Raw genomic sequence first — 22,074 nt, forward strand, 5'->3', positions numbered from 1 at the left:
ACTTGAGTGGTCTCGTTACATTTTAGCTTGTCAGTTATCATTTCTCTATGACAACTTTTATTTTGAAATCCTGACCCCAGTGTGACATTGGAGGACGCTCAGTGAATCAGCTGAGGTTACCTGGCTCACAAGGTGTAACGGGTTGAAGCCTCTGGATGTTACAGACAGTGACATCACACTGACTGTATGCTGTCCTACCGCAGGTGCTCTGTTGGCTACTATGGTAACCCAACGTTGCCTGGCAGCGTGTGTTCACAGTGCAGGTGCAGTGGCTGGGGTTCACTGCACCTGCACTGTGAGGGGCTGAGTGGACAGTGTGAGTGTAAGGCTGGCATCGAAGGCCGGTCATGTGACCAGTGTCAGGACAGGCACATCCTGCATGGAGGAGAGTGTGTGTGTGAGTAACAGTGACACCAACACACATACACACACATGCACACACACACACACATTAATACAGTGGGTGTTGTTTGAGGTCATTTGTGTGGTTGTTTTTGACTCCAGCGTGTCATGACGAGTGCACCGGCGTTCTGTTGGATGACTTGGACAAAATACACAACCGCTTTCTGTCCATCAACCTGAGCAGTGTAGCAATGGCACCGTATCGCCAGCTGGTGTTACTGGAGAACCACACCAAAGACATTCAGGTAAATACATATAAGTGCTGTATGACAACAATGCACCGTGTGGCCTGATGGCGTACGATGCTGCCCTCTGGTGGTGCGGAGGTGTCACAACAATCTGCAGATTGATCTCTGTGCTGAAGGAAGAATCACATTATCTACTGAGTTCCATTTCACCCAAAGTTTCCAGCTGCTTATTTCTAAGAACATTTATGTGTGTCGTGAAACATGGTAACTTTGAGATTTGATAGAAAGATGTGTCACCGTGGCTTTATGAGCACGTAATCTAACATGTTAAATGCTGTGTGTTTGTACAGGAGGTGTTCTCAGAAAACAGCTCTGTTGCTTTGCATCTCTTCAGAGTAGAAGACAAGTTAAATCAATTGACCTCTGACCTCAGCACTCTGCTGCAGCAGGTATCCTTGATTCATTCCATTCACTTCTAGTTCTGATGTTCCACTGATTCTAAACACAAACCATTGGCCCACATTTCATGATTGACGTTTTTACTTTGCAAACATGACACATTAGCAGAGTCGAACACATCAGTGTAGTGGAGGATATTAACATACACGTATAAAACACATCTGTAAACGTAGTTTAAACATATTAAGTACATAGAACATAGTGTCATCACAAAACATTGACTGTAATATGATAATGTGTAGAACACAGTATCACCTGTAAACTGAACATATCAAATATATTTATAAAAACGTTGCTGGAAAACTAAAACTGCAGAGGATTGTGGGACTTGTCTTACACAAAGGTTAAAGGGTTCTATGTTCCTGCCTCCTGATTGGCTAGGTCACACATCTGTCAAATGACCTCGGGAAAGTGGGTGTGTCCACCAAGGACAGTCTGTCACGGGGCACGCTGCTGCTGGAGAACATCAGTAGCCTTCAGGACAGCATCCAGGGTAAACAACAGCAATACGACAATGTTAACAACATGATCATGACTAATAACGAAACCATTAACATAACAAATCATTTTATGAACCATACTGTTCTGTACTTAAAATAAGATGACATAACACAACTGTGAAATCTGATTGGTTCAGTGCTTCAGAGGGAGGCAGAGCACCTAAATCTGACCACAGAGGAAGAGCTCAGTTCAGCCAATGAAACGCATCTGCTGGGAGAGGTGGAGTCCATGTTGGAAACTATCGGAGCTGTCAACCTAACAATCGCCAGTGCTACAGCCAATCAGGAGTTCCGGTGTGTGTTTGCAATTTTGTTTTTTCTTTTTTTTTCTTTTACCTTTTATAATTTGTGTTAAATAGATCTCTTTCTTTCTCCCTGCAGTCTTGCTGAGTCGCTCCTTCACTCCCTGCAGATGGTCTTCCTGTCCAGCAGGGCGGCAGTTGACGATAGGCTCAGCCCCTTGTCAACCTCCCTTACCATTTCCATGGAAACGCTGCAACATGCACACACACAGATGAATAATGCTACACAACGAATTACACAAACACACACTCTGCTGGATTCTGCACACACTCTGCTGCACCAGTACCAGGTGAACACACACGCACCAGCAGCCAGGTTACCAGAAATACACACCTGTAGTCAAGTCAAGACACACACATGTGAAGATGGGTGTCAGCTGGTCAGTGCTGACTTTCAGACAGGAGGGGGACACGCTGTTGAGGCCAGCTTCCTTTCTGAACTTCTGTCCCTTGAAGAGGAGACACATATCCTGTTCATAGATCCTGAGTGCTGGTCAGGGGTCAGTAGTGTAGGGGGCATGAATGGCTGTTTTTATGACTGAGCCATAGTGGGTGATGGATGTTGATGTGGGCCTATCAAACCTGCATTGAATATATTCAGCCCGTCGGCCAGTTGATGGTTCTCAGCTTTGTGGGGGGGATGGTCTCCTGTGGTTGGTGATCTCCACACTGACAAAGCTTTCCTCCAAAAATGGGTATTTAGTTTTTGCAAAAATGTTTTTCATTCCAAAAGAAGCTCTAACATGCTGCTGTTGCTGTTGTCTTTCAGTTTGTCCATCAGAACTTGAGTGCCCAGTGTTTGCTTGTGGACGGATTGATGGAGGACAGTCAGCTGCTGCTGGACGACACCGTCAGCCTGACGGAGAAGTTGGCAAATGCCACTGCAGTAAGAGAAACACTCTACATTCATACTACTGTTCATCATTGCTATACAATACTAACCCGCCTGTGTGTGCAGCAGGTGGAGGTGTTCAGTGGTCAGTTGGATCAGTGGCGCCCTCTGCTGAGGAAACAGGTGGACGGTCTGGTTGTTGGACTGAAGATGACGGATGCTCTGGAGAACGTTTACCATGTAGAAAGCCACGCCCAACTTTTACAGAGCCATGCCCACTCCCTGCACAGGTAACTCTGTGTGTGTGTGTGTGTGTGTGTGTGTGTGTGTGTGTGTGTGTTGGGTCTGCCCAGTGAAATAAAATTCTGATTATTTTCTGCTCTCTCAGCTCTCTGTTGTCAGTGTGTAACGTGTCTCAGAATGGCAGCCGATTGGTTCAGCTCGACATTGACATCACAGAACGAGTTGACTCTGCCCAGCAGGTTGCTTCAATTGCCCACATCTCCGCCACCATTGCTGTCAATATGGTGAGTGTGTGTTAAGGTGGAAACACAGCTGTGTGTGTGTGTGTGTGTTTCAGGTGAGACAGGGATATACAGATTTTTATAGACAACTCTGCAAACTTATCATGGCAGCAAAAAATGTATCTTTCACCATGATGATCGTGAGGTAAAGAAATATCGTGTTTATCTTTCTGACTCATTTAGATGCGCTTGCACGAAACTCATTGGCCAATGCAATGTGTTGCTGGATGACATCACATGTGGGTGACTCAGGTCCAGAAACAACCCTCTGTGTTGTTCCGCAAAACTGAGCCAATGCAGTGGTTCATTGAAATGAATGAGAGACCTGTGTGTGTGTGTGTTTCAGACTGTCAAATCAGAGCAGCTGCTGTCAGAGGAGGGTGGAGCCAAACTGAACATCAGCTCTGTTGTTTTGGAGGAAAGTCGACAAATCAACAAGAGAGCTGAAGGTCTGTGTGTCTGTTTTATTCCCATTTTTAATTTGCTCATAAAAAACCTGGACACTAAAAACTGAATGTGTGTAAGAAGTGCTTCCTGTCTGAGGTGTAGAGCTTGTTGTTTGTATATAACCAGAAACTGACTTGGTGAATGAATGATGCCGTCCATGAATCACGTGACTAAACATCACTCGTCTCTTCAGTGAAGAGTGATGATGAGGAGGCTGCAACCTTCCTCACATGAACACATGAAGCAAACAGAAATGTCTGATCTCCATCATATTTTCATCGTTTGACCTTTGACTGCAGCTCTTTGAATGACATCACCTGGTTCTGTCTCTTCTTCTGTGGTGGTTTAATAGCAGCGACTGGAGGATCAGCTCCACCTGCTATTTTCTGTAAAATTATATCCTACAATTACAATCAGTCATTTCAGAAGCTTTTACTGTCAAACTGTCTCTCTGTCTTCCAGACCTGCAGCTGAATGCATTCATATTAACCAGTAGACTGGGATTGGTCAGAGACAGTGTCCGCAACTTCAGCCTCCTCCTCAATCAGCCAATCAACGACCTGCACAGCCTCTCTAATGGTAAGACAGCCATTCAAGGCTCTGCCTCCTCCAATGTTAATGCTGTGATGTATGAATGTATTAACGTATGGATGTATGACATGAATGTATAAATGATTTATTATATCAATGTATGAATGTGTGAATGTATTGACGTGTTGATGTACTGATGTTTGCTTTCTATCAGGTTCGTCCTTGATGCTGCAGCAGGCTCAGCTTCAGGCTGCAGCAGCACACTCCAGCCTGCAGGAGACGCTGAAGCGACTGCACAGACTCCAACAGCAGCTGCAGGATTCTTCTTCTGTGGTGGAAAACACCAACAACACAGTCAGAGAGACCAACCAGCTGGTGACTCACACACATACAGCAGGTCAGTCAACAACTTCGGTTTCTAAAGTAAAAGATGAAGATTTATGGGTTGGTAACACTTCCTGTTTCATTTGTGCTCAGCCAATGAGGTGCAGCGCAGGATGAAGGAGGCAGAACATCGTACAGAGCATCTTATGAACCGCATAAACCCACTGAGCGTGCTGGGAGAAACACTGAGCAGGAATCTGTCTGACATCAGAGAGCTGATCAATCAGGCCAGAAGACAGGCTGCCTCGGTACATACACACACACACACACACACACACACACACACACACACACACACAAAAACACGATGTGAAACACACACGGCATCATAAACACACAGACATGAAACACGTGTTGATGTCATTCAGTGACATCACTTTTCAGAATAAAATCAGTGTCCAGAGAACAGCAGTCCTGACCTGTAGCTGACATTACAGCAGCTCAGCTCCTTGTGGGTTAAGGTTAGCACATACAGCTGAGGCTGATGAGAATGTCATTAGTTCTGCAGGTATTTATTAGTATACACCAAAATAGACCAAAATATTGGACACATTAAAATGTTGACCTGCTGATGATGCTCAGTGAAAAGTCAGAGGATCAATATTTATTACAGCTCATCACAGTCCATCCCACAGTTGATGAGATGGTTCAGACTGGATCAAAGTGGAGGACAGGGAGCACTAAACTGTGAATGTGACTGAACAAAACCTCATGAGAATACAGTAATTCAGATTTTCATTTATGATACCTGTATGGATGAAATAATGAATATCCAGTAGAACTCTTCAAATACATGATTAAAAAAAAATATATATATAATAACAATAATTGAAATTATCCAATCCATTCTGTTTGTCCACTGATAAACATCACAAAACAGATGATCACATTTCAGCTACTGTACACCAGAATGACAAAAAGAAGATGATGATGATGATGACGATGATGTTGGCAGATTAAGGTGGCGGTGCAGGTGGACGGAGACTGTGTTCGATCCTACAAACCACAGATTCAGTCCAGTAACTTCAACACTCTGAGCCTGATCCTGAAGACGTCCAGGCCAGATAACCTGCTTTTCTACCTGGGCAGCAACACCACGGTACTTACACACACACATTTCCTGTCTGGTGAAAAGGTGTAGAAAGAGAAACAGGTGTGAGTATTGTTTTAACTGTTAATTTGGACACTGTGACTGAGGTCTGATCTCTGTCCTGTAACTGATCTATCTAAAAGAGACCTTTATTTATCTGTCTGCTGTATGTTCAGGTGGACTTCCTGGCAATAGAGATGCATGATGGGAAGGTCTCCATGGTGTGGGATGCAGGTTCAGGCAGCACCAGACTGGAATTTCCTGGACTGGACATCACCAACAACAGATGGAGCAGAATCAATGCTACACGGTAAATACACCTCTTGTTAACAACATGATCATTATGGCATTACATCATGTAAATGTTCACGAGATCCAGCTTTTAGCTCTCTGGAACTTTTGATACCACACACTTTTCTCACATCACAACTTTCTCAGCAGATGAAGTTATCATGGGAATGTAGGTGTTTACATTTCTTTTTTTTTTCTTTTTTTTTTTTTTTGAGCACATTAAAAACTTCTCACCATGTTCAGAACCCTTTTTTTTTACGTCAACATGGACAAGAAGTCCAGAAACTGCAGAAGAAGTTCATGGGATATGATTGAAAGCCCCAGAACTGCTTCTTAACTTGTGGTGAGAATGTTTTGTTGACTATTCAGTAGTAGCAGTTTCTTCTAAATACTACTTCACTACTGCATCATATATGTACATGTGTACATATAAGTCATGATGGTGGTTCCTCCACTACTTCCTGGTGTAAACAATAAGTTTAGTGCAGGTTAAACCTGTTGAGAGCTTCTCTTCATTTGTTTATCAACATGATGACATTATCACTGGTGTCGGAAAAAAAAGTTTTTCCTGTAAACCTGCTGCAGCACTGGAAAACATCATGTTATTTAAAGTTAGGACCACCATGAGGTCTCATTTTCAGGACATCAGTAACATCATTCAAACAGTCACAGACAGCAATTTTTATCTTATTGAATAAATATGACCCCAAATACGAAACAAAGCAACAAGAAAATGAAATTAACAACTTACAGTCCGGAATGTTGATCTCTGCTTTTCACCTTATTCAGCTGTTCGGATTGTGGCCTCTAATCACAAGCTGATGTCTGTAATGTCTGCAGTTCAATCAAAGAGTAAACTTACCTTCTTAGATTTGTATGAATAATCCCACGAGGTTTGAAAAGGTAAAGGTATATATTAAATAATGAGAAAAAAGTCTTACCTCGGCCCCCTTTACATTCATCACTGACCCCTTCTGGGGTTTCTGACCCTGAGGTTGGCAACCACTTCCCTAAACTACCAATGAACAACAAAAAAAATCCAAATCCAACAAAAACTAAACTGCAACAACAGGACAGCCTGAACAATTACCCAAAGTTACCCTAAGAACTGTGAGTGGCTGGGTCACAGCTGAGGCAAGGGGGAGAGGGAATCAAGTGTTCGCATCCCCCGTTTGATGAATTGGGATGGACAGCACACACCTGCACGAGGAATGCATTAAAATCAGAGGGAGCTTGTAACACTGAAACGTTAAGTAACTTTAAGTTATACTGCATGATGATGTCATAATTTCGGCAGATTTGGTACCCACGGCTCACTGTCAGTCCACCAGCTGGAGTCGGAGTCAGCTCCGCTGCCTGCAGTAACAACGATGTCGCCGGGACTGTCCAGAGTTTTAGACATTGACAGAAACACAGTGATCCATATCGGAGGGCTGGGAACTGACACTCAGGTAACGCACACACACGTCAGGTGTACAGTTATGTGGAGCTGTACAGGTGAACAGGTGATAACTCTGTGTGTGTGTGTGTGTGTGTGTGTGTGTGTGTGTGTGTGTGTGTGTGTGTGTGTGATGTCAGAGGCCCACGATGCTGCGGTCCTCCACCTTCCACGGCTGTCTGGGTGAAGGAACGCTCAATGAGAAAAACATTGGACTGTGGAACTACAACAGTAGAGAGGGAGAGTGTGGAGGCTGTTTCAGCAGGTACAAACATACTTGTATGACTCACAAAGCACCTGGTTTTTATCTGTACAGGTGAGGATACTACCTGACCCCACCCACTAAGTATTCCAGTGTGTTTTTATGGTTTTGCTCTGCTCAAAGTTAAATCTGCAGATTTCCATTGGAAGTTCTGAATAGCATTTTGAAAGGTCTAACTTATCTACCCACTTGTTTCTCCCTGTCTGCGTCTACCTGTATGTCTCCACCTGTTGGTGTCACAGTCCCCAGGCAGAGGGGACATCTTTCCATTTTGACGGGTCTGGATTCTCACTGGTTCAGAAGTCTCTGCGAGCAACCTCCACCTCAATTGTCCTGCTGTTTAAAACGCTGTCACCAGGCGGATTACTGCTGTATCTGGCCTCCAACAACACTGTATGGCACACACACACACGCACAGATGCACATACACTCAGGCTCTTATTGAGAAGCAGATGCAGACCTGACCTCATTTCCTGTCTCTTGCAGAGGGACTTCCTGTCTATGGAGCTGGTGGAGGGGCATGTCCGTCTGACCTTTGACCTCGGCTCAGGTGCTCTGATCCTGACTTCCAACAGGAAGTATAACACAGGAGTCTGGTACAAGATCACACTGCAGAGGAACAAACGCAAAGGTACGACTACTACTACTAGTATTACTACTACTACAGGACGACCACTGATACAGCTACTGTTAAAGAATTGCAATACTACATTTAAAATCTGGTACAAGATCACACTGTAAACACATGTAAAAATACTACTATTTCAGCTGTTAATGTACAGCAATACTACAGTTAATTTCTGTGCACAAAGTAAATCTGGAATTTCCCCTCACGGGACAAATAAAGGAATACTGAATTGAATTAAACTAGAACTAATGTGTTAGAACTTTACTGCTTCAGTGCCACTACTACCACCTTAGTACTACTACTGCTCATTAAATCCCTGCTAAATGCAACTGCTAAATGCAGTAATACTGCTGCTCAGACAGTGCTACTGTGAATGCACCATGCATTGTTACACTACTAAGCAGCTATTACCAGTACTGACCAACTACAGCAATAGTACTACTGTAGTACCAGAGAAGTTTCAAAAAGAAAGGTCCAGAGAAGGAAAATGACAAACAGAATCAGTCATTCTGTTAACATTAAACACACGTCTACTGTATGCCAACTGTAGTTCTACTGTTCTCTACTCTAGTTCTACTATAATGTACTGTAGCTCTACTGCAGTTCTGCTGTCAGTTGTCAGGGGTGTGGCCAAGACCACTGATGTCAATTTTCACAAGTTTTTCAACTGCCACTACTGTTACTGCAGTATTTGTATGTATAGATACTACCGTCCTGTTCTTGGTATTCATGGTGGTGCTGTGTGCAGGTTACCTGTCCATCATGGCAGCCGACCAATCATCAGAGAAGGAGGTGTTAGAGGCGGAGTCTCCTGGAACAGCCTCCGACCTGAATCGCTCCGACCTCGACCCCATCTACATCGGAGGACTTCCTGCCTCCAGACCAATTAGGTGAGTCTATTATGTCACCAGGTGAGGATGCTGTGACGTTACAGGTGATATCTACACTCATTTGTCTAGGTGTTCCTACCTGTCTGACCTGCTTTTACCTGTCTGTTTGGTTGCTAGGCGACAGGTGGTCTCCAGGTCATACGTGGGCTGTATAAAGAACGTGGAGATTGCTCGCTCCAACTTTGACCTGCTGAGAGATGCTTTCGGAGTCAGGAAGGGCTGTGTACTCAAGGTAATACACACACTTTCTATATACACACACAGTCACATATATGCATATATACACATTATATACTCATATCTACTGTATACAATATACATATACACAGTGCTTAGACACACTTCACCACCACCAAGTTCGTGTGGTCACAAGGTTTTCAAGTTACAGTTTTGATTGTTTGGGGGATATTGGTACATTATTTATAACATGTAATTTAATGTGACTACATTATGGAGACTCTGTCACTCACCACGTATCATAAACAGCTGTGAACTGTTCTATATGTTTATCGTGAATTATGTTATATGTTAAGTTTGAGGTTTGTCCACTGTTCTGTTCATCTTATCATTCACGTCCTTTAGCTCCAAAATTAAAATGGCAGAAATCAGCATATTTTGAATTCATCTGTCAAAGATATTTCATCCATTTAATGTCAAACAAACAGAAAGCCTGAAAAATCTGTTTTTAATGTCAATTAGCAAGTGATAAATCAAATGCTCTTTGTGTAAATTTGCCATTATTTCCACTATTTCCTGTTTCACAATAAAGGTCTACTGCTGCCTTCACGAAGTGACGTGTTAATATCTTAAGTGTCTTTAACAGCTCACTGCAAAGAAACGACTTTTGACACTGAGCTGATATACATAGTAGGTTGATGTGTAGCATGTTAATATATACATTGTTTCATATGTACGTCGCTTTGGATAAAAGCGTCTGCCAAATGACTAATTGTAATTGTATTATACAGATATTAGTGTTAAATATGTCAACGGACCCACAAACACACGTTAGTCTTTAACAGACTGTCTGACCTTTCCTTCTGTAATTCACAAATCAATAATCCCCTTTGATCACGCTCATCGCTGTGTGCTCATTGCTGTGTGTCAGGCGGTGCGGAGTGTGTCGGTGTTGGCCGGAGGCTTTGTTCAAGTCGCTCCTCGGTCACTTGGTCAGGAGGTGGAGCTTCTCTTCTCCTTTTCCACCAATAACCAATCAGGAGTCCTGCTGGCTGCCTTCAGTGAGGACCGAACTCAGAAACAGGTGAGACAAACAGAAATGTGAAACACCTGTGCACGAGGTGTTATTGTGACTATTTTCTAACCATTATTATTATCTGTGTGTGTGTGTGTGTGTGTGTGTGTGTGCGCACGCAGAATTTCCTGTCTGTCCACCTGGTCTCAGGTGCGTTGGAAGCAGAGCTTGGTGAAGTGGGTGGAGCTAGTCAGAGGGTGATGATGGTGAAACCTGATGGAGGATATTTCAGTGACGGAACAAAGCACTCTGTGATTATCACCATCAACAGGAAGTAGGTGTTAACTATAGGAACAGACACCTATCTCACCGGACTGGATGAGTATTAAATAATATACTACCTGTCTCTCTCTCTCTCAGATCTCTATCCATGCAGGTGGATGAGGAACAGACGAAGTCTGTCGTTCTATTGCCAGGCAGATTTTCTCATTTGTCTCCAGCCTCTTTCTTCATTGGAGGGCTGCCATCAGGAGAGGAGTTTCATCTACCAATTAGATTACAGGATATGTCCAGGTGGTTCAGAGGCTGTATTCAACACTTTGTGGTGGGCGGAGCGTAAGTCCTACTCTCTCTCTCTCTCTCTCTCTCTCTCTCTCTCAAGCACACACACACACACACACACACACACACACACACACAGTTGTCTCTCTGAATGGTTAACTGTTTTAATTGGTGGCTCCTTCCAGGCTCGTTGACCTATCAGGAGCTGTGAAGTATGAAGGGGTGGAGCTCGACAGCTGCCTATTGGAAGAGAAAGTCAGAGGTGTGGTGCTCCTTGATGACCAGGATGTAGAACCAACTCATGACCCTGCTGAATTGACTGTAGTACCACCCACACACCTGAGCGCTCTGACTCCAGGAGCCCTAACGGTAATCAATATTACTGATGCTGATTTTTGATCGTTTACATTAACTAAATACTTCACAATTAAATATTGATAATGTTAATAAATACTTATTAGCACTAATTCATAACAGTAATCAAGAGATTTATAAATGTTATTGGTAGTTCAAATGAATGCTTTATTGATCATCATTATTGATAAGGCAATCAATACTTGTAATAGCTGTAATCAATGCATTCAATCTTGGCTACTAATCATTGATATAGGTAGTTACTTTATTATTTATAATGCTAATCAATACTACATAATACTATATAATATAACTAATTAGTGAGCATGGTAATCATTATGGCTGTTAATGATTCTTGATTATTAGTTATTGATAACAGTAAGAAAAATTTTTAAACTTAATTGATCACGGGTCACTGAATATTACTCAGCATATTTTGATTGGCTATTGATTCCTGGTCAGTATTACTGAAGACTGAACAGTTTTATCAATAATTAGTCAGTCTTATTAGTTATGACTTATCCATATATTTGATTATTGGTCACTGATTATTGATTAATGATCTGTGTGTGATCCAGTGTGTGTCGGAGATGGAGCCAACCTTCCTGTCATCAGGGACTCAGTTTGGTTTATCCAAAAACAGTCACATGACCTTCATCATCAACCCCAATACTGTCAGAAGAAGGTGAGTTGCAATGACAATGGCACTCTGGTCAAAGAGTCAGGGGGGTGGCTTTGGCCAGATCTTCTTCATCTAACAATAAAGGAAGTACAGCAAGTAAATCTAAGACTCTGCTGTGTCGTCTCTCCCCATCCTTAGTGTTTCGGTCAGGTTGTTGGTTCGAAGTCGTGCTCTGGATGGGTTGATCCTCCTCCTCTCCGACTCCAAACAGATGGATTTCATCGTCCTCAGACTGATGGGGGGGAGACTGATGATGTCAGCTGACCTTGGGAAAGGCCCTGCTTCCATCACGTCATCTGTCACCATTAATGATGGAGAGTGGCACGCTGTGAGTTCCCACACAGAGACACCAGAATTTCCCTGCTAACATAATTTAACACATTACTCCACAGATTTTGGTTAACATATCAAGCAAACAGAAGTTCAGCACTTCTCAGCAATGTCAACCTTTTAATGATGTTGAACACAGGGGACAGGAGCTCAAACAGAAACAACAGCTGGTTTCAACAGACAGCAGACAGCAGCACACTCTACCCTGTCAACACTGAAATAAAATATATTTATGCAGGGTCTTCACACTGAGCTTGAAGCGTACTCTATGGAATTGCCTCACATGAAAAAATTGCCTTGCTTTTGGTCAGAACACACCATGACACACTCTGGGTTACCTATTAGTCTGTGTGGCTCCTCTTGAAACCCCCCACCAACTGAGCACAATATAAGCTTATAGAATACAAGTTTGAAAGCTAGATTTTGTTCAAAACACCACCACCAGTATCCAAGTCACATACATATGAAACACTTTGAAGGTGTCATGCATCACTAATATAGACATATTCTTGGTTGGAGAGCAAAAGAGCTTTTGGTCATATCACATGATCTTCCTCCGCAGACGAAATTGCCCTGTTGTCACTGTGTTGATCAATCAGAATTCCATTTTTTCTCTTTTTTGGCACTTGAAAATTGACATTGAAAGGTCCTTTCCACAAACAGCAGTTAATACTCACAAAGGTGTTTCTCCTCAAGTTAGAGCATTGAGATTTTCTTCTTCTGAATCTCTGACAGGGTCAAATTCAGCAAATTGTCTTAACTGCACAAATGTTCGTATAAGGCCACCACATAACTACACAGCTACATAATCCTATTTCAACTGATCCTTTCTCAGGTGAGTGCTGAGGTCAGCCGGAGGTTGCTGTCGGTTTCAGTTGACGGTTCGAGTCCAGACTCTGCCTCAGTTAAAGGAAACCAGCTGGACGTGGACAACAGGCTTTACCTGGGAGGGCTGCCCCACACACACACAACCAGAAGGATTAATGTACGCCATTTTCAATTCTTCATTCACCACTTCCACAACAAGTATACAGGGTCTAAATATTTGCAAAGATGACATTTTTACACTTCAACTAAGTTGAACATTTTCTGTCTACATGTTAAATATTAAACATTTTCGCCTCATTTCAAGCATGTCACCTGAGATTCAGTCTGGATGCTGTCAATCTGACTGGAGTGTAAAAAAGAGTAAAAATCACATCATTGAATGAAGAAGGTGTTTCTGAAAGGCTGTTGAAACAGTGACTACCTGAGCTGCACTTGTACTACCTGTATTTGTAACATGGGTCATGGACTTTCTCAGGTCAGCAGCAGTTTTTCTGGTTGTGTCCGCTCTGTAAGTCTGAATGGAGCCATGTTGGATCTTTCCAAGCCAGCCTCGCAGCATGATGTTACTTCCTGTTTCACCAATGACCAGATGGGAAGTTACTTTAATGGGAGTGGATACGCTGCCCTCAGTGAGTCAAGTATAAAGAAAGAAAATATATCCTGCTTTAATCTGATCATGTCTGACAATATTAAACTCTATGTGTGTGTGTGTGTGTTTGTGTGTGCGCTTGCACGTGTGTTTAGTGCGTGATGGTTATAAGGTTGGCTCTGATGTGTCAGTGTCTTTGGAGTTTCGAACAAGCCAATCAGAAGGAGTATTTCTGGGAATCAGCAGTGCTAAGGTTGATGCCATCGGACTGGAGATGATCAATGGACAGGTGAGCAGAGAGTTACCTGTGTGTGTGTGTGTGTGTGTGTGTTTGTTACCTGTTATAATGATTTACCTGTAATTTTCATCACAAATAATTATACACACACACACACACACACACACATATATATATACACACACATATATTCTGTAAGCAATGATAATATAAGGGTTTATCTGTGCTTTCCGCAGGTGGTGTTTAATGTGAATAATGGGGCAGGTCGAGTGTCAGTGCGTTCAGTTGGTCAGATGTTGTGTGATGGACGGTGGCATCGCCTGCTGGCCAGAAAAACCAAACACACCCTGAGCTTGACTGTAAATGGGCGGAGTTACACCATACCCAACCCTTATCCACAATCCACATCTGCTGAGACCAACAACCCTGTTTACCTAGGAGGCTATCCAGGTTAGCTACTACTGAAATAAAAACATTATGACGTGTGTCAGTGACTGATATAACCTTGTTGTCTCTCTCTCTACCTGTCTGTCTGCCTGTCTCTCTCCCTCTCTCTCTCTGTTACAGCTGGTGTTAAGCAGAACTGCCTGTCAATAAGCTCCAGGTTCAGAGGTTGCATGAGGAACTTGCAGCTTGTTAAGTCTCATCTGATCGACTCACTTGACCTGAGCTCTGCACACTTCCTTTTGGGTGTCATTCCTAATTCGTGTCCTGTTGCCTAGCTATGCCCAGACAGGGCCACAGACATCAACATCATCAAAAGTGTTTCTCTGCAGAACACAGTATGAAGATGAGTCTGTGGTCTGAAATGTTCTGTAAGCAGCTGAAGGTATTTCCAGCATCACTGTGACTTTGTGTAACTCATCCGTAACTTTGATCTGTTACTGCATGAACATTAAAGATAATGTGAAAACTCATTTATTCAGTCTTTTCAAGTTCATTCACTCAGTTTCCAAAAATCTGACTCATTCAACATGAACAACCAGAGAAGATGTTGTCTCAAATAAACATCAGCAGCACTGAAGGCTTACAAGATTCATCCCTAAATGTCTCTCTCTCTCTCTCTCTATTTATCACACATGCTATTTATTTATAACTGAACACAAACCACAGCTGCAGCCAAATTGCATTTGACCAGAAATAGTATAAGGCTGACAAAACAGAAGACAGACCTCATGAAAGCATTTATGTCAGTCAGCGACCTCCCAGCAGCAGCCCTTGGATGAAATGCAATTTTGATTTAGTGGCCAGAGTTGGCTCTGCAGTATCATGTCACTCACAAAATGCCCCCAAACAACCCCCTCTGGAGAAAAAAATCAAGTTTCCAACCTTGTTAAGATGGCTATAAAGTGTTTTTTAAATTCTACAAGACATATGAGCAAAATGAAAAGTCAGTGCCATGGCTGAGCAATTATGCCTTGGAACTGCATTGAACCAATTACAGTTTCACAAACACAGATTCAGACAACCAGGGTTTATACATAACATACCGAAGGTGTCACTGGTCTGATACAAATTGTCAAAACATCACCTGAATATTCCTCCACTTCTCATCCACTGGGTACACAGCTTCCTCAGTGACAGAACACAATCCGTCAAAGTGGGCAGTACAGCTTCATCATCCTTCATCACCAACTCTGGAGCCCCACAAAGTTGTGTCCTGAGCCCCTTCCTGTTTACCCTCTACACCAATGACTGTCAGTCTGTCACCCATCATCACATACCTCAAATACTCCGACGACACTGCAGCACTCACACTACTCAATAATAATAACTCAGTTCCAAGCTACCATGACTCCATCTCCTATTGCACACAGCGGTTAGCGGACAATCACTTGCAGTTAAATGTCTCCAAAACAAAGGAACTGGTCGTCGACTCCTCCGGCACACGCAAGTCAGTGTCTAACCCCCACCCACTCTCCTATCAGCATCAGTGGCAAAGCTGTTGAAATGGTGGAGAGCCACAAACATCTCGGCATCACCCTGGACAATAGACTGAACTTTGAACATACATCCATAAATGCTGCCAACAAAGACTCTCCGCTATCCACAAACTTTGAGCACTTTCCATCACCCCCCCACTTTCTGCTGCTACTTTACAAAAGTACTGTTCAAGCCATACTCCTCTCCTGCTCTCCCTGCTTCTTTAAAATGCTGTCAACCCTTTCAAGACAGGATTACACAAATCACACACAAGGCTGCCAAGATAATTGGCCTCCCAACCCCCAACCTCCCAGACCTCAAACGTGCAGACACTGCATGATGTGCTCACACCATAGCACATATCAGCCCCCCAACCCACACTTTGAGCTCCTCCCAGCTGGTTGCCTTTAAAGGTCGCTTGCATGGAAGAAAGTGAATTTCAAGAGTTTTGTCTCCTCTGCCATAACAGAACTGAACAGAACCTCCAGACTGTGACGTGCCTGAGATTGTGTGTTTGTGTGTGTAAAGTATGAGAATGCGGAGGTAGTGGGTGTACAGTGGGATTCGTGTAGGTATTTGTCAAATTTGAAGTTTTCTGTCCAGCCTGATATATTTGTGTACTCTGAGGCTGTACAGCAAGTGTAAACAATTTTCCTTGCAGAAGGACAAATAAATCAGCTGCGGCTGTGGCTCAGTGGGTAGAACGGTTGCCCACCAATCAGGAGGTCGGTGGATTGATCCCTGACCTCGGCAGTCCACGTGTCGAAGTATCTTTGGGCAAGACACTGAACCCCAAAACTGCCCCCCTGATGTTGTGCCATTGGTGTGTGAGTTCATATTACGTCGCTTTCGATAAACGTCTGCCAAATGACTAACTGTAAATTGTAAAAGTCTAAATCATCTAAATCAATAATAATAATAAAAAAAGTAATTTGTTCATTTGTCTTGTAAAGCACAACACTATCTTCCACACGGACAACTTCACCATTTTCTACAACAGAACAGCTCTCTTCAAACATGATCACTTGCACCCAAATCATGCAGGATCTCATATTTTATCTATTAATGTTGAACTCTATGAACTCTGCAGCAAAGCATTCACTGCACAAATACTAAACAAAAGAGCTCTTTTCAAAGAAGTGTGGATGCTTCTAAAATGCTATAAGGCTATTACTCTATTACTTTTCTGAATGTACATATGCAAAACTTTTTATTTTTGACCACATTAGATTTTTGGTATCAATTATAACCAAATCCTTCAAGTTGGTGCAATAAAACAAAAAATCACATGTCCATTCTATCTTTTATGTGAAGCACCCACTTGGTGCATGCATTTTCTTTCTTGTAAAGCACTTTGAGCTACAACTCCTGTATGAAAGGTGCTTTACAAATAAAGTTTGTATTATTATTATTATTATTATTATTAGTAGTAGTAGTAGTAGTAGTAGTAGCAGTACTACTAATAATGATAATTTAAATACTGAATGTGTTTTGTTTTGTTTTTAATATTTTGTCTCTACTACAGAAACGAGGTTGTCAGACATGTGTCTCTATTGATTACTGACAGTGACTGATCAGGCTACTTATCACCTAAATGTACCTAGTTTCTTACAGCAGTATGCAGTAAATGGTTGCCCTTTGTATGCATGTTTTTAAAAGTACTTTCCTAAACATGATGTATTTGATGGCATTATTTCCCATTTGTAAGTTACATTAATATTTATTCACTCAGAAAAAGATATTTCTTTGTTTGATATGACTTCCTCTTTCTGCCAGCTGTGTGTTTGCAGTATATTTACAGATTATAATTACAATTATTACATTTTAAGATACATTTTCAATATACATTAATATAAACACAATTAGACTCATGTAGTATCAAAACAAGTTTAACACTATGTTTGTCAAAAAACACATATTTTATTGGGGACCCACTCAATTTCCCTGGAACCAACTCGAATGACCACCTGTGGGTGCCTGGGACTCACTACATTAAAGAACTTCATGCTCTACATCTTGGCCATGGTACTGTCACAAAGTGGGGGGTTTTTGGGTCCAAGGGCAGAACCACCACAAGTAAAACCTTTATTGGCCTTTTGATCAAAAAGTACAGTCTCTGGTATTGTGCAGGGAATAGACACCCAGCAGTCACAGGCAGGCAAAGACTTGGGACGTGACTTGGGCCTGAGTGTTTGGCGAACACCAAACACTCAGGCAAACAACATCCAGGAAATGACAAGCAAGACTTGTGGTCAGGGACAAAAGGCTGAGGCAGTTACTGGGGAACAGGAGAGCAGGTGTGGTCAGAAACAGGCCGGGTTGGCAACTGGAGATCAGGCCATGAACTACAGATGGAGAGTTTGCACAAGAACAATGACAGTCTGGCAAACAGTGAGTGTGGCAGATCAGCTTATATACTGCACTGATTGCAATGACTCTCAGGTGTGTGATCATGTGAGCAGGCAGGTGGACGTGGCTGAGACTGGAAAAGTACTGAGGGCACCGGTGAGCAGATGAGGAAACTCTGACAGATACCCCAATAAGTTTGTATTTATCAAAGGCCAAAGCAGCCTTGCCTTAAGGGGGGGGGGGCAAAATAGTGTAAGAAGACATTTATTTATACATACATACAATTAATTAGAGGACTCTTATTTTTATGTTGATTAACTTTAATTTTATTTGTTTATTGCTCTAAATTTTATGTTGACCCATTTTCTTTTCATGTGTTTAAGACTGTTAAAAGTCAGCAGAGTGATACATCACACCTGAGGGATGATTTTTGAGTTGTTGTAGTGGTGCATTGTTGTTCTGAAGAGGTTGTTTGTGGTCGAGATTGGAAAGATACACGTTCCGACAGAGAAGCTGTCTCCATGCTGTTTCTTACCCACGGCCCGAAAGAGAGTCATTTATGGAATAGCTGGTAAAGTCACAAAAGCAGCATGACAAGAGCATATTGCCAATATTTTGACCCCCCCCCCAAATTTTGAAAATCATGTTTTCAGGGGAGCTCATGTCTCACTAAGGGGAGCCAAGCTCCCACTGGCTCCCTGATAGTTCGCACGATGACGCAGTGTTGCTTTCATATGAATAAAGGGGGTGCCATCTTGAAATATGATATCCAGTTTTAATAAAACACCTACCTAATATGCCTTAAGCCTCAAAGGCTGTGGCTAGCTCTGTGGTTGGGTAATGTAAGGGTGACCGTCAAATGTAATTGTGACACTTTTTTCAAAATACTGTCATGTGAGAGAAGACACTAAAATCAAATCAGTAAAATAAACACAATACAAAGGAAATAACCTCTATAAGTGATCACCAGATTAACTGTATTACAACCAGCAGTGTGCAAAGTAAATACAAAACAGCTACACTCTGATGTAAAGCAAATCCTTCACTTTGAAATTACAGACTGACTCTAGCCCCAGATATCTGATTCACTACTCACATCTCTGCTTGGCTCATCAACCAAAAACCTCTTTGACATCAAGCATTTTCCTGCTGACAGAGAAAAATACAGAAAGTCAGGGCATTTATGAATCATTTTATTTAGTGGGTAAAGACACCCTCAGTAAGTTTTAATTTATCATGAAGAAAATAAAACAGGATTTATGTTGTGTGACATGGGGGGGCAGTCTGTAATCTAACACCAGGGGGAGTGGCCAGTCTGTCATGTCAAAAAGGGGAGTGGTCAAACTGTAATCTAACACCAGGGGGGAGTGGTCAGTCTGTCATATGTCAAAAGGGGTAGTGGCCAGTCTGTAATCTAACACCAGGGAAAGTGGCCAGTCTGTCATGTCAAAAAGGGGAGTGGCAAGTCTGTAATCTAACACCAGGGGGAGTGGCCAGTCTGTCATATGACAACAAGGGGAGTGGTCAGTCTGTAAAATGACAGCAGGGGGATTACATTGTGGGATTACAGACAAGCAGATCAATAAATATATATACAAAAAAAGAACAAAAACAATAAATACATAGACAAATGAGTAAAATAATTCATATTGAGGGCTTCCATGGTGAGATGAGAGAATGGCACATTACTATTGCATTATGGGTAAATACAGAGCTGAATTTTCCTGCTATACAGTGAGTGGTTACAGTGCTAGCAATCATGCTATTTTATATTTCAGACAGAAAACAGTTTGTACCAGGCTGTCAGAATGTAAGATCCAGTTCCTCACCAGGTGAGACAGGTGACGTAAGAGGTCATTATCACAGATCTCTCGGATGGGATTCAAACTGTTTGCTGAATGTTTCATAAAGCTGCTGTCTCCCATTGTACACAATCAGGATCAAATACACGTGAGTCAACCACCAACCAGATGTCTCTTTTATCCCATCAGGGTGTCAGGTGTGTGTGGGAGTGGGGCTAAAAACAGCAACTGGTCAAGTTTTGGTGCTAATTTGTGGTGAAAGTTCATCTGAGGTTGACCAGCTCTGGTTCTCTGGTTGCTATGGGAATACAATCATGGCATCATAGCAGCACCCTCTGTTTGTCTGTCTGTCTGTCTCACCTGTTGGTGTTGTATAAATGCTTTATTCTCGTTCCAATTCCTGAAAATGCCATCATGAAGTTTTCAACTAAATCTAATCACACAATCAAATGAATGCTTTGAAGCTAGCTCAGCCACTGGGCCTGCCTCCTGTCAAACAAACAGGTGCTGCTGTGTATGCACGGGTGTGCATGCATATGTGACCAGGTATTTATCACACTGTGGGGACAAAAATCTGTTTACACAGTCACATTGTGGGGACTCACCTGCCTTATGGGGACAAAATACAGGTCCCCTTAATGTAAATCATTATATTTTAGGGTGAAGACTGAGGACAGGGTTATGGGTTAGGTAAGGTTAGGTTAGGTATAGGGTTAGGAGTAGGCAAATAGTGGTTACGGTTAGGGTTAGGGTAAGGCTCCAGGAAATGAATGTAAGTCTTTGTAATGTCCCCACAAGTGATAAAAACACAACATGTGTGTGTGTGCGTGTGTGTGTGTGTGTGTGTGTGTGTGTGTGTGTGTGTGTGTGTGTGTGAGGGCATAAATCCTCAGTTCCAATAATATCAACTGGATGTTGGTGCAAACAGTGTTTTTGTTGGCTCAGTAGTCTGGACCACAACTCCCACAATGCAGCAGTGGCTTGTAGAGTCAGTCCTGAAAGAGAGCCCAAAGCAGCTGTAAGAATAGATAAAACAGAACCGAATATATTCGACTATTGGTTGTCTAAAGGTCTAAATCTTTATCCTATAATCTTCAACATCATTGTTCTTACATATTATTTGATTATTCTATGATGTTTTGGTGCAGCTCCATGTTTTTGATTACATGAACATTGGAAAAAACAAAACCATGAGATATTGCTTAAAAAGTGAAACAAAATAAAATTTAAAATGCTTTATAAATTGTGAGGGACAGGATCGGCCTCTGATGGTGACATTCGCAGTCTGCAAAAAGTCCACATTTAAATAAATAAATGAAATAAATGAGCATGGGACAGAAAATCAAAATGTATTGAAAACGTAACTTTACACTTAGATTTGATCTGAGTAAAATTTGATTCAGATTGTATTGGTGTGAGTACAAAGTTACATTTTTCATTCATTAGTTTCATAATAATTCAGAGCTCATATCGAGTGATTTCTTTAACTACTGTGTTGTTCTACCATCATACAGGAAGTAAGTAATGAGCCTACTGAGACTCGGCTGTGACAACAGACCAATGAGTGCGCTCAATTTCAGGGGTAAAACTGAAGCAGCTCTAACCCTGACCCTAAGCTAGCCAGGACAGCTCCATACTGATGCAAATTAGCATATTAGTATAGTAGAATAAGCTTCAAAGCATGGTCCAGAATGTTAGCATGTTAATGTCATCACTGTCCTCTCAACAGTTCCTGTTTCTGTCCAGTGATGAATTTGACCTCTGGGTTCAGTTTTCTTTCTTAAAATTGTGCTTTACTCTCTGAATGTTGTCCGCTGAGTCGGCATAAAATCAGTGGTGGGTCAAGGTGGACAGCAGGGGGTGGGGCCACACTCTCCAATTTGAGCTGTATAAGGATGTCACACTTGAGAGGACAGTGAAAAATGTTAACACAGCATGTTAGCATAGCATTAATGGTCAGCAGCTTAATGTTTGGTGATGGGCTGTGGTGACTCATCAATGATCCACTTGATTGATTCATAGCTGATCAAGAAGGCTGTATATTTCCTATTCATGTAT

The 22,074-nt window shown here is 42.2% G+C and overlaps 2 protein-coding genes across 18 annotated transcripts in view; one reads left to right on the forward strand and one right to left on the reverse strand.

Moving 5' to 3' along the window:
• The window catches only part of lama1 (laminin, alpha 1), a 38,606-nt gene extending 23,748 nt beyond the window's left edge, over window positions 1-14,858 (forward strand). Inside the window, exons 33-64 of the mRNA XM_076721515.1 lie at window positions 204-397; window positions 505-661; window positions 961-1,039; window positions 1,431-1,542; window positions 1,687-1,843; window positions 1,931-2,141; window positions 2,621-2,737; window positions 2,810-2,973; window positions 3,072-3,210; window positions 3,554-3,656; window positions 4,117-4,233; window positions 4,400-4,582; window positions 4,663-4,817; window positions 5,525-5,668; window positions 5,836-5,969; window positions 7,248-7,401; window positions 7,529-7,653; window positions 7,893-8,043; window positions 8,137-8,281; window positions 9,027-9,168; window positions 9,286-9,400; window positions 10,277-10,429; window positions 10,543-10,694; window positions 10,781-10,975; window positions 11,107-11,290; window positions 11,854-11,960; window positions 12,096-12,285; window positions 13,123-13,272; window positions 13,591-13,744; window positions 13,860-13,993; window positions 14,179-14,392; window positions 14,510-14,858. Of these exons, the coding sequence (XP_076577630.1) occupies window positions 204-397; window positions 505-661; window positions 961-1,039; window positions 1,431-1,542; window positions 1,687-1,843; window positions 1,931-2,141; window positions 2,621-2,737; window positions 2,810-2,973; window positions 3,072-3,210; window positions 3,554-3,656; window positions 4,117-4,233; window positions 4,400-4,582; window positions 4,663-4,817; window positions 5,525-5,668; window positions 5,836-5,969; window positions 7,248-7,401; window positions 7,529-7,653; window positions 7,893-8,043; window positions 8,137-8,281; window positions 9,027-9,168; window positions 9,286-9,400; window positions 10,277-10,429; window positions 10,543-10,694; window positions 10,781-10,975; window positions 11,107-11,290; window positions 11,854-11,960; window positions 12,096-12,285; window positions 13,123-13,272; window positions 13,591-13,744; window positions 13,860-13,993; window positions 14,179-14,392; window positions 14,510-14,664 (4,786 nt within the window). The 3' untranslated portion in view covers window positions 14,665-14,858. The remainder of the gene's footprint in view (window positions 1-203; window positions 398-504; window positions 662-960; window positions 1,040-1,430; window positions 1,543-1,686; window positions 1,844-1,930; window positions 2,142-2,620; window positions 2,738-2,809; window positions 2,974-3,071; window positions 3,211-3,553; window positions 3,657-4,116; window positions 4,234-4,399; window positions 4,583-4,662; window positions 4,818-5,524; window positions 5,669-5,835; window positions 5,970-7,247; window positions 7,402-7,528; window positions 7,654-7,892; window positions 8,044-8,136; window positions 8,282-9,026; window positions 9,169-9,285; window positions 9,401-10,276; window positions 10,430-10,542; window positions 10,695-10,780; window positions 10,976-11,106; window positions 11,291-11,853; window positions 11,961-12,095; window positions 12,286-13,122; window positions 13,273-13,590; window positions 13,745-13,859; window positions 13,994-14,178; window positions 14,393-14,509) is intronic.
• Window positions 14,859-19,392: 4,534 nt separating this feature from the next.
• Window positions 19,393-22,074, reverse strand: part of epb41l3a (erythrocyte membrane protein band 4.1-like 3a) — a 39,216-nt gene continuing 36,534 nt past the window's right edge. For all 17 annotated transcript variants that reach the window (XM_076721535.1, XM_076721534.1, XM_076721530.1 and 14 more), the window contains one exon: window positions 19,393-21,011. In XM_076721535.1, the coding sequence (XP_076577650.1) occupies window positions 21,006-21,011 (6 nt within the window). In that variant the 3' untranslated portion in view covers window positions 19,393-21,005. The remainder of the gene's footprint in view (window positions 21,012-22,074) is intronic.

Source organism: Chaetodon auriga, chromosome 21 (assembly GCF_051107435.1).
Source record: "Chaetodon auriga isolate fChaAug3 chromosome 21, fChaAug3.hap1, whole genome shotgun sequence".
Lineage (NCBI taxonomy): Eukaryota > Metazoa > Chordata > Actinopteri > Chaetodontiformes > Chaetodontidae > Chaetodon > Chaetodon auriga.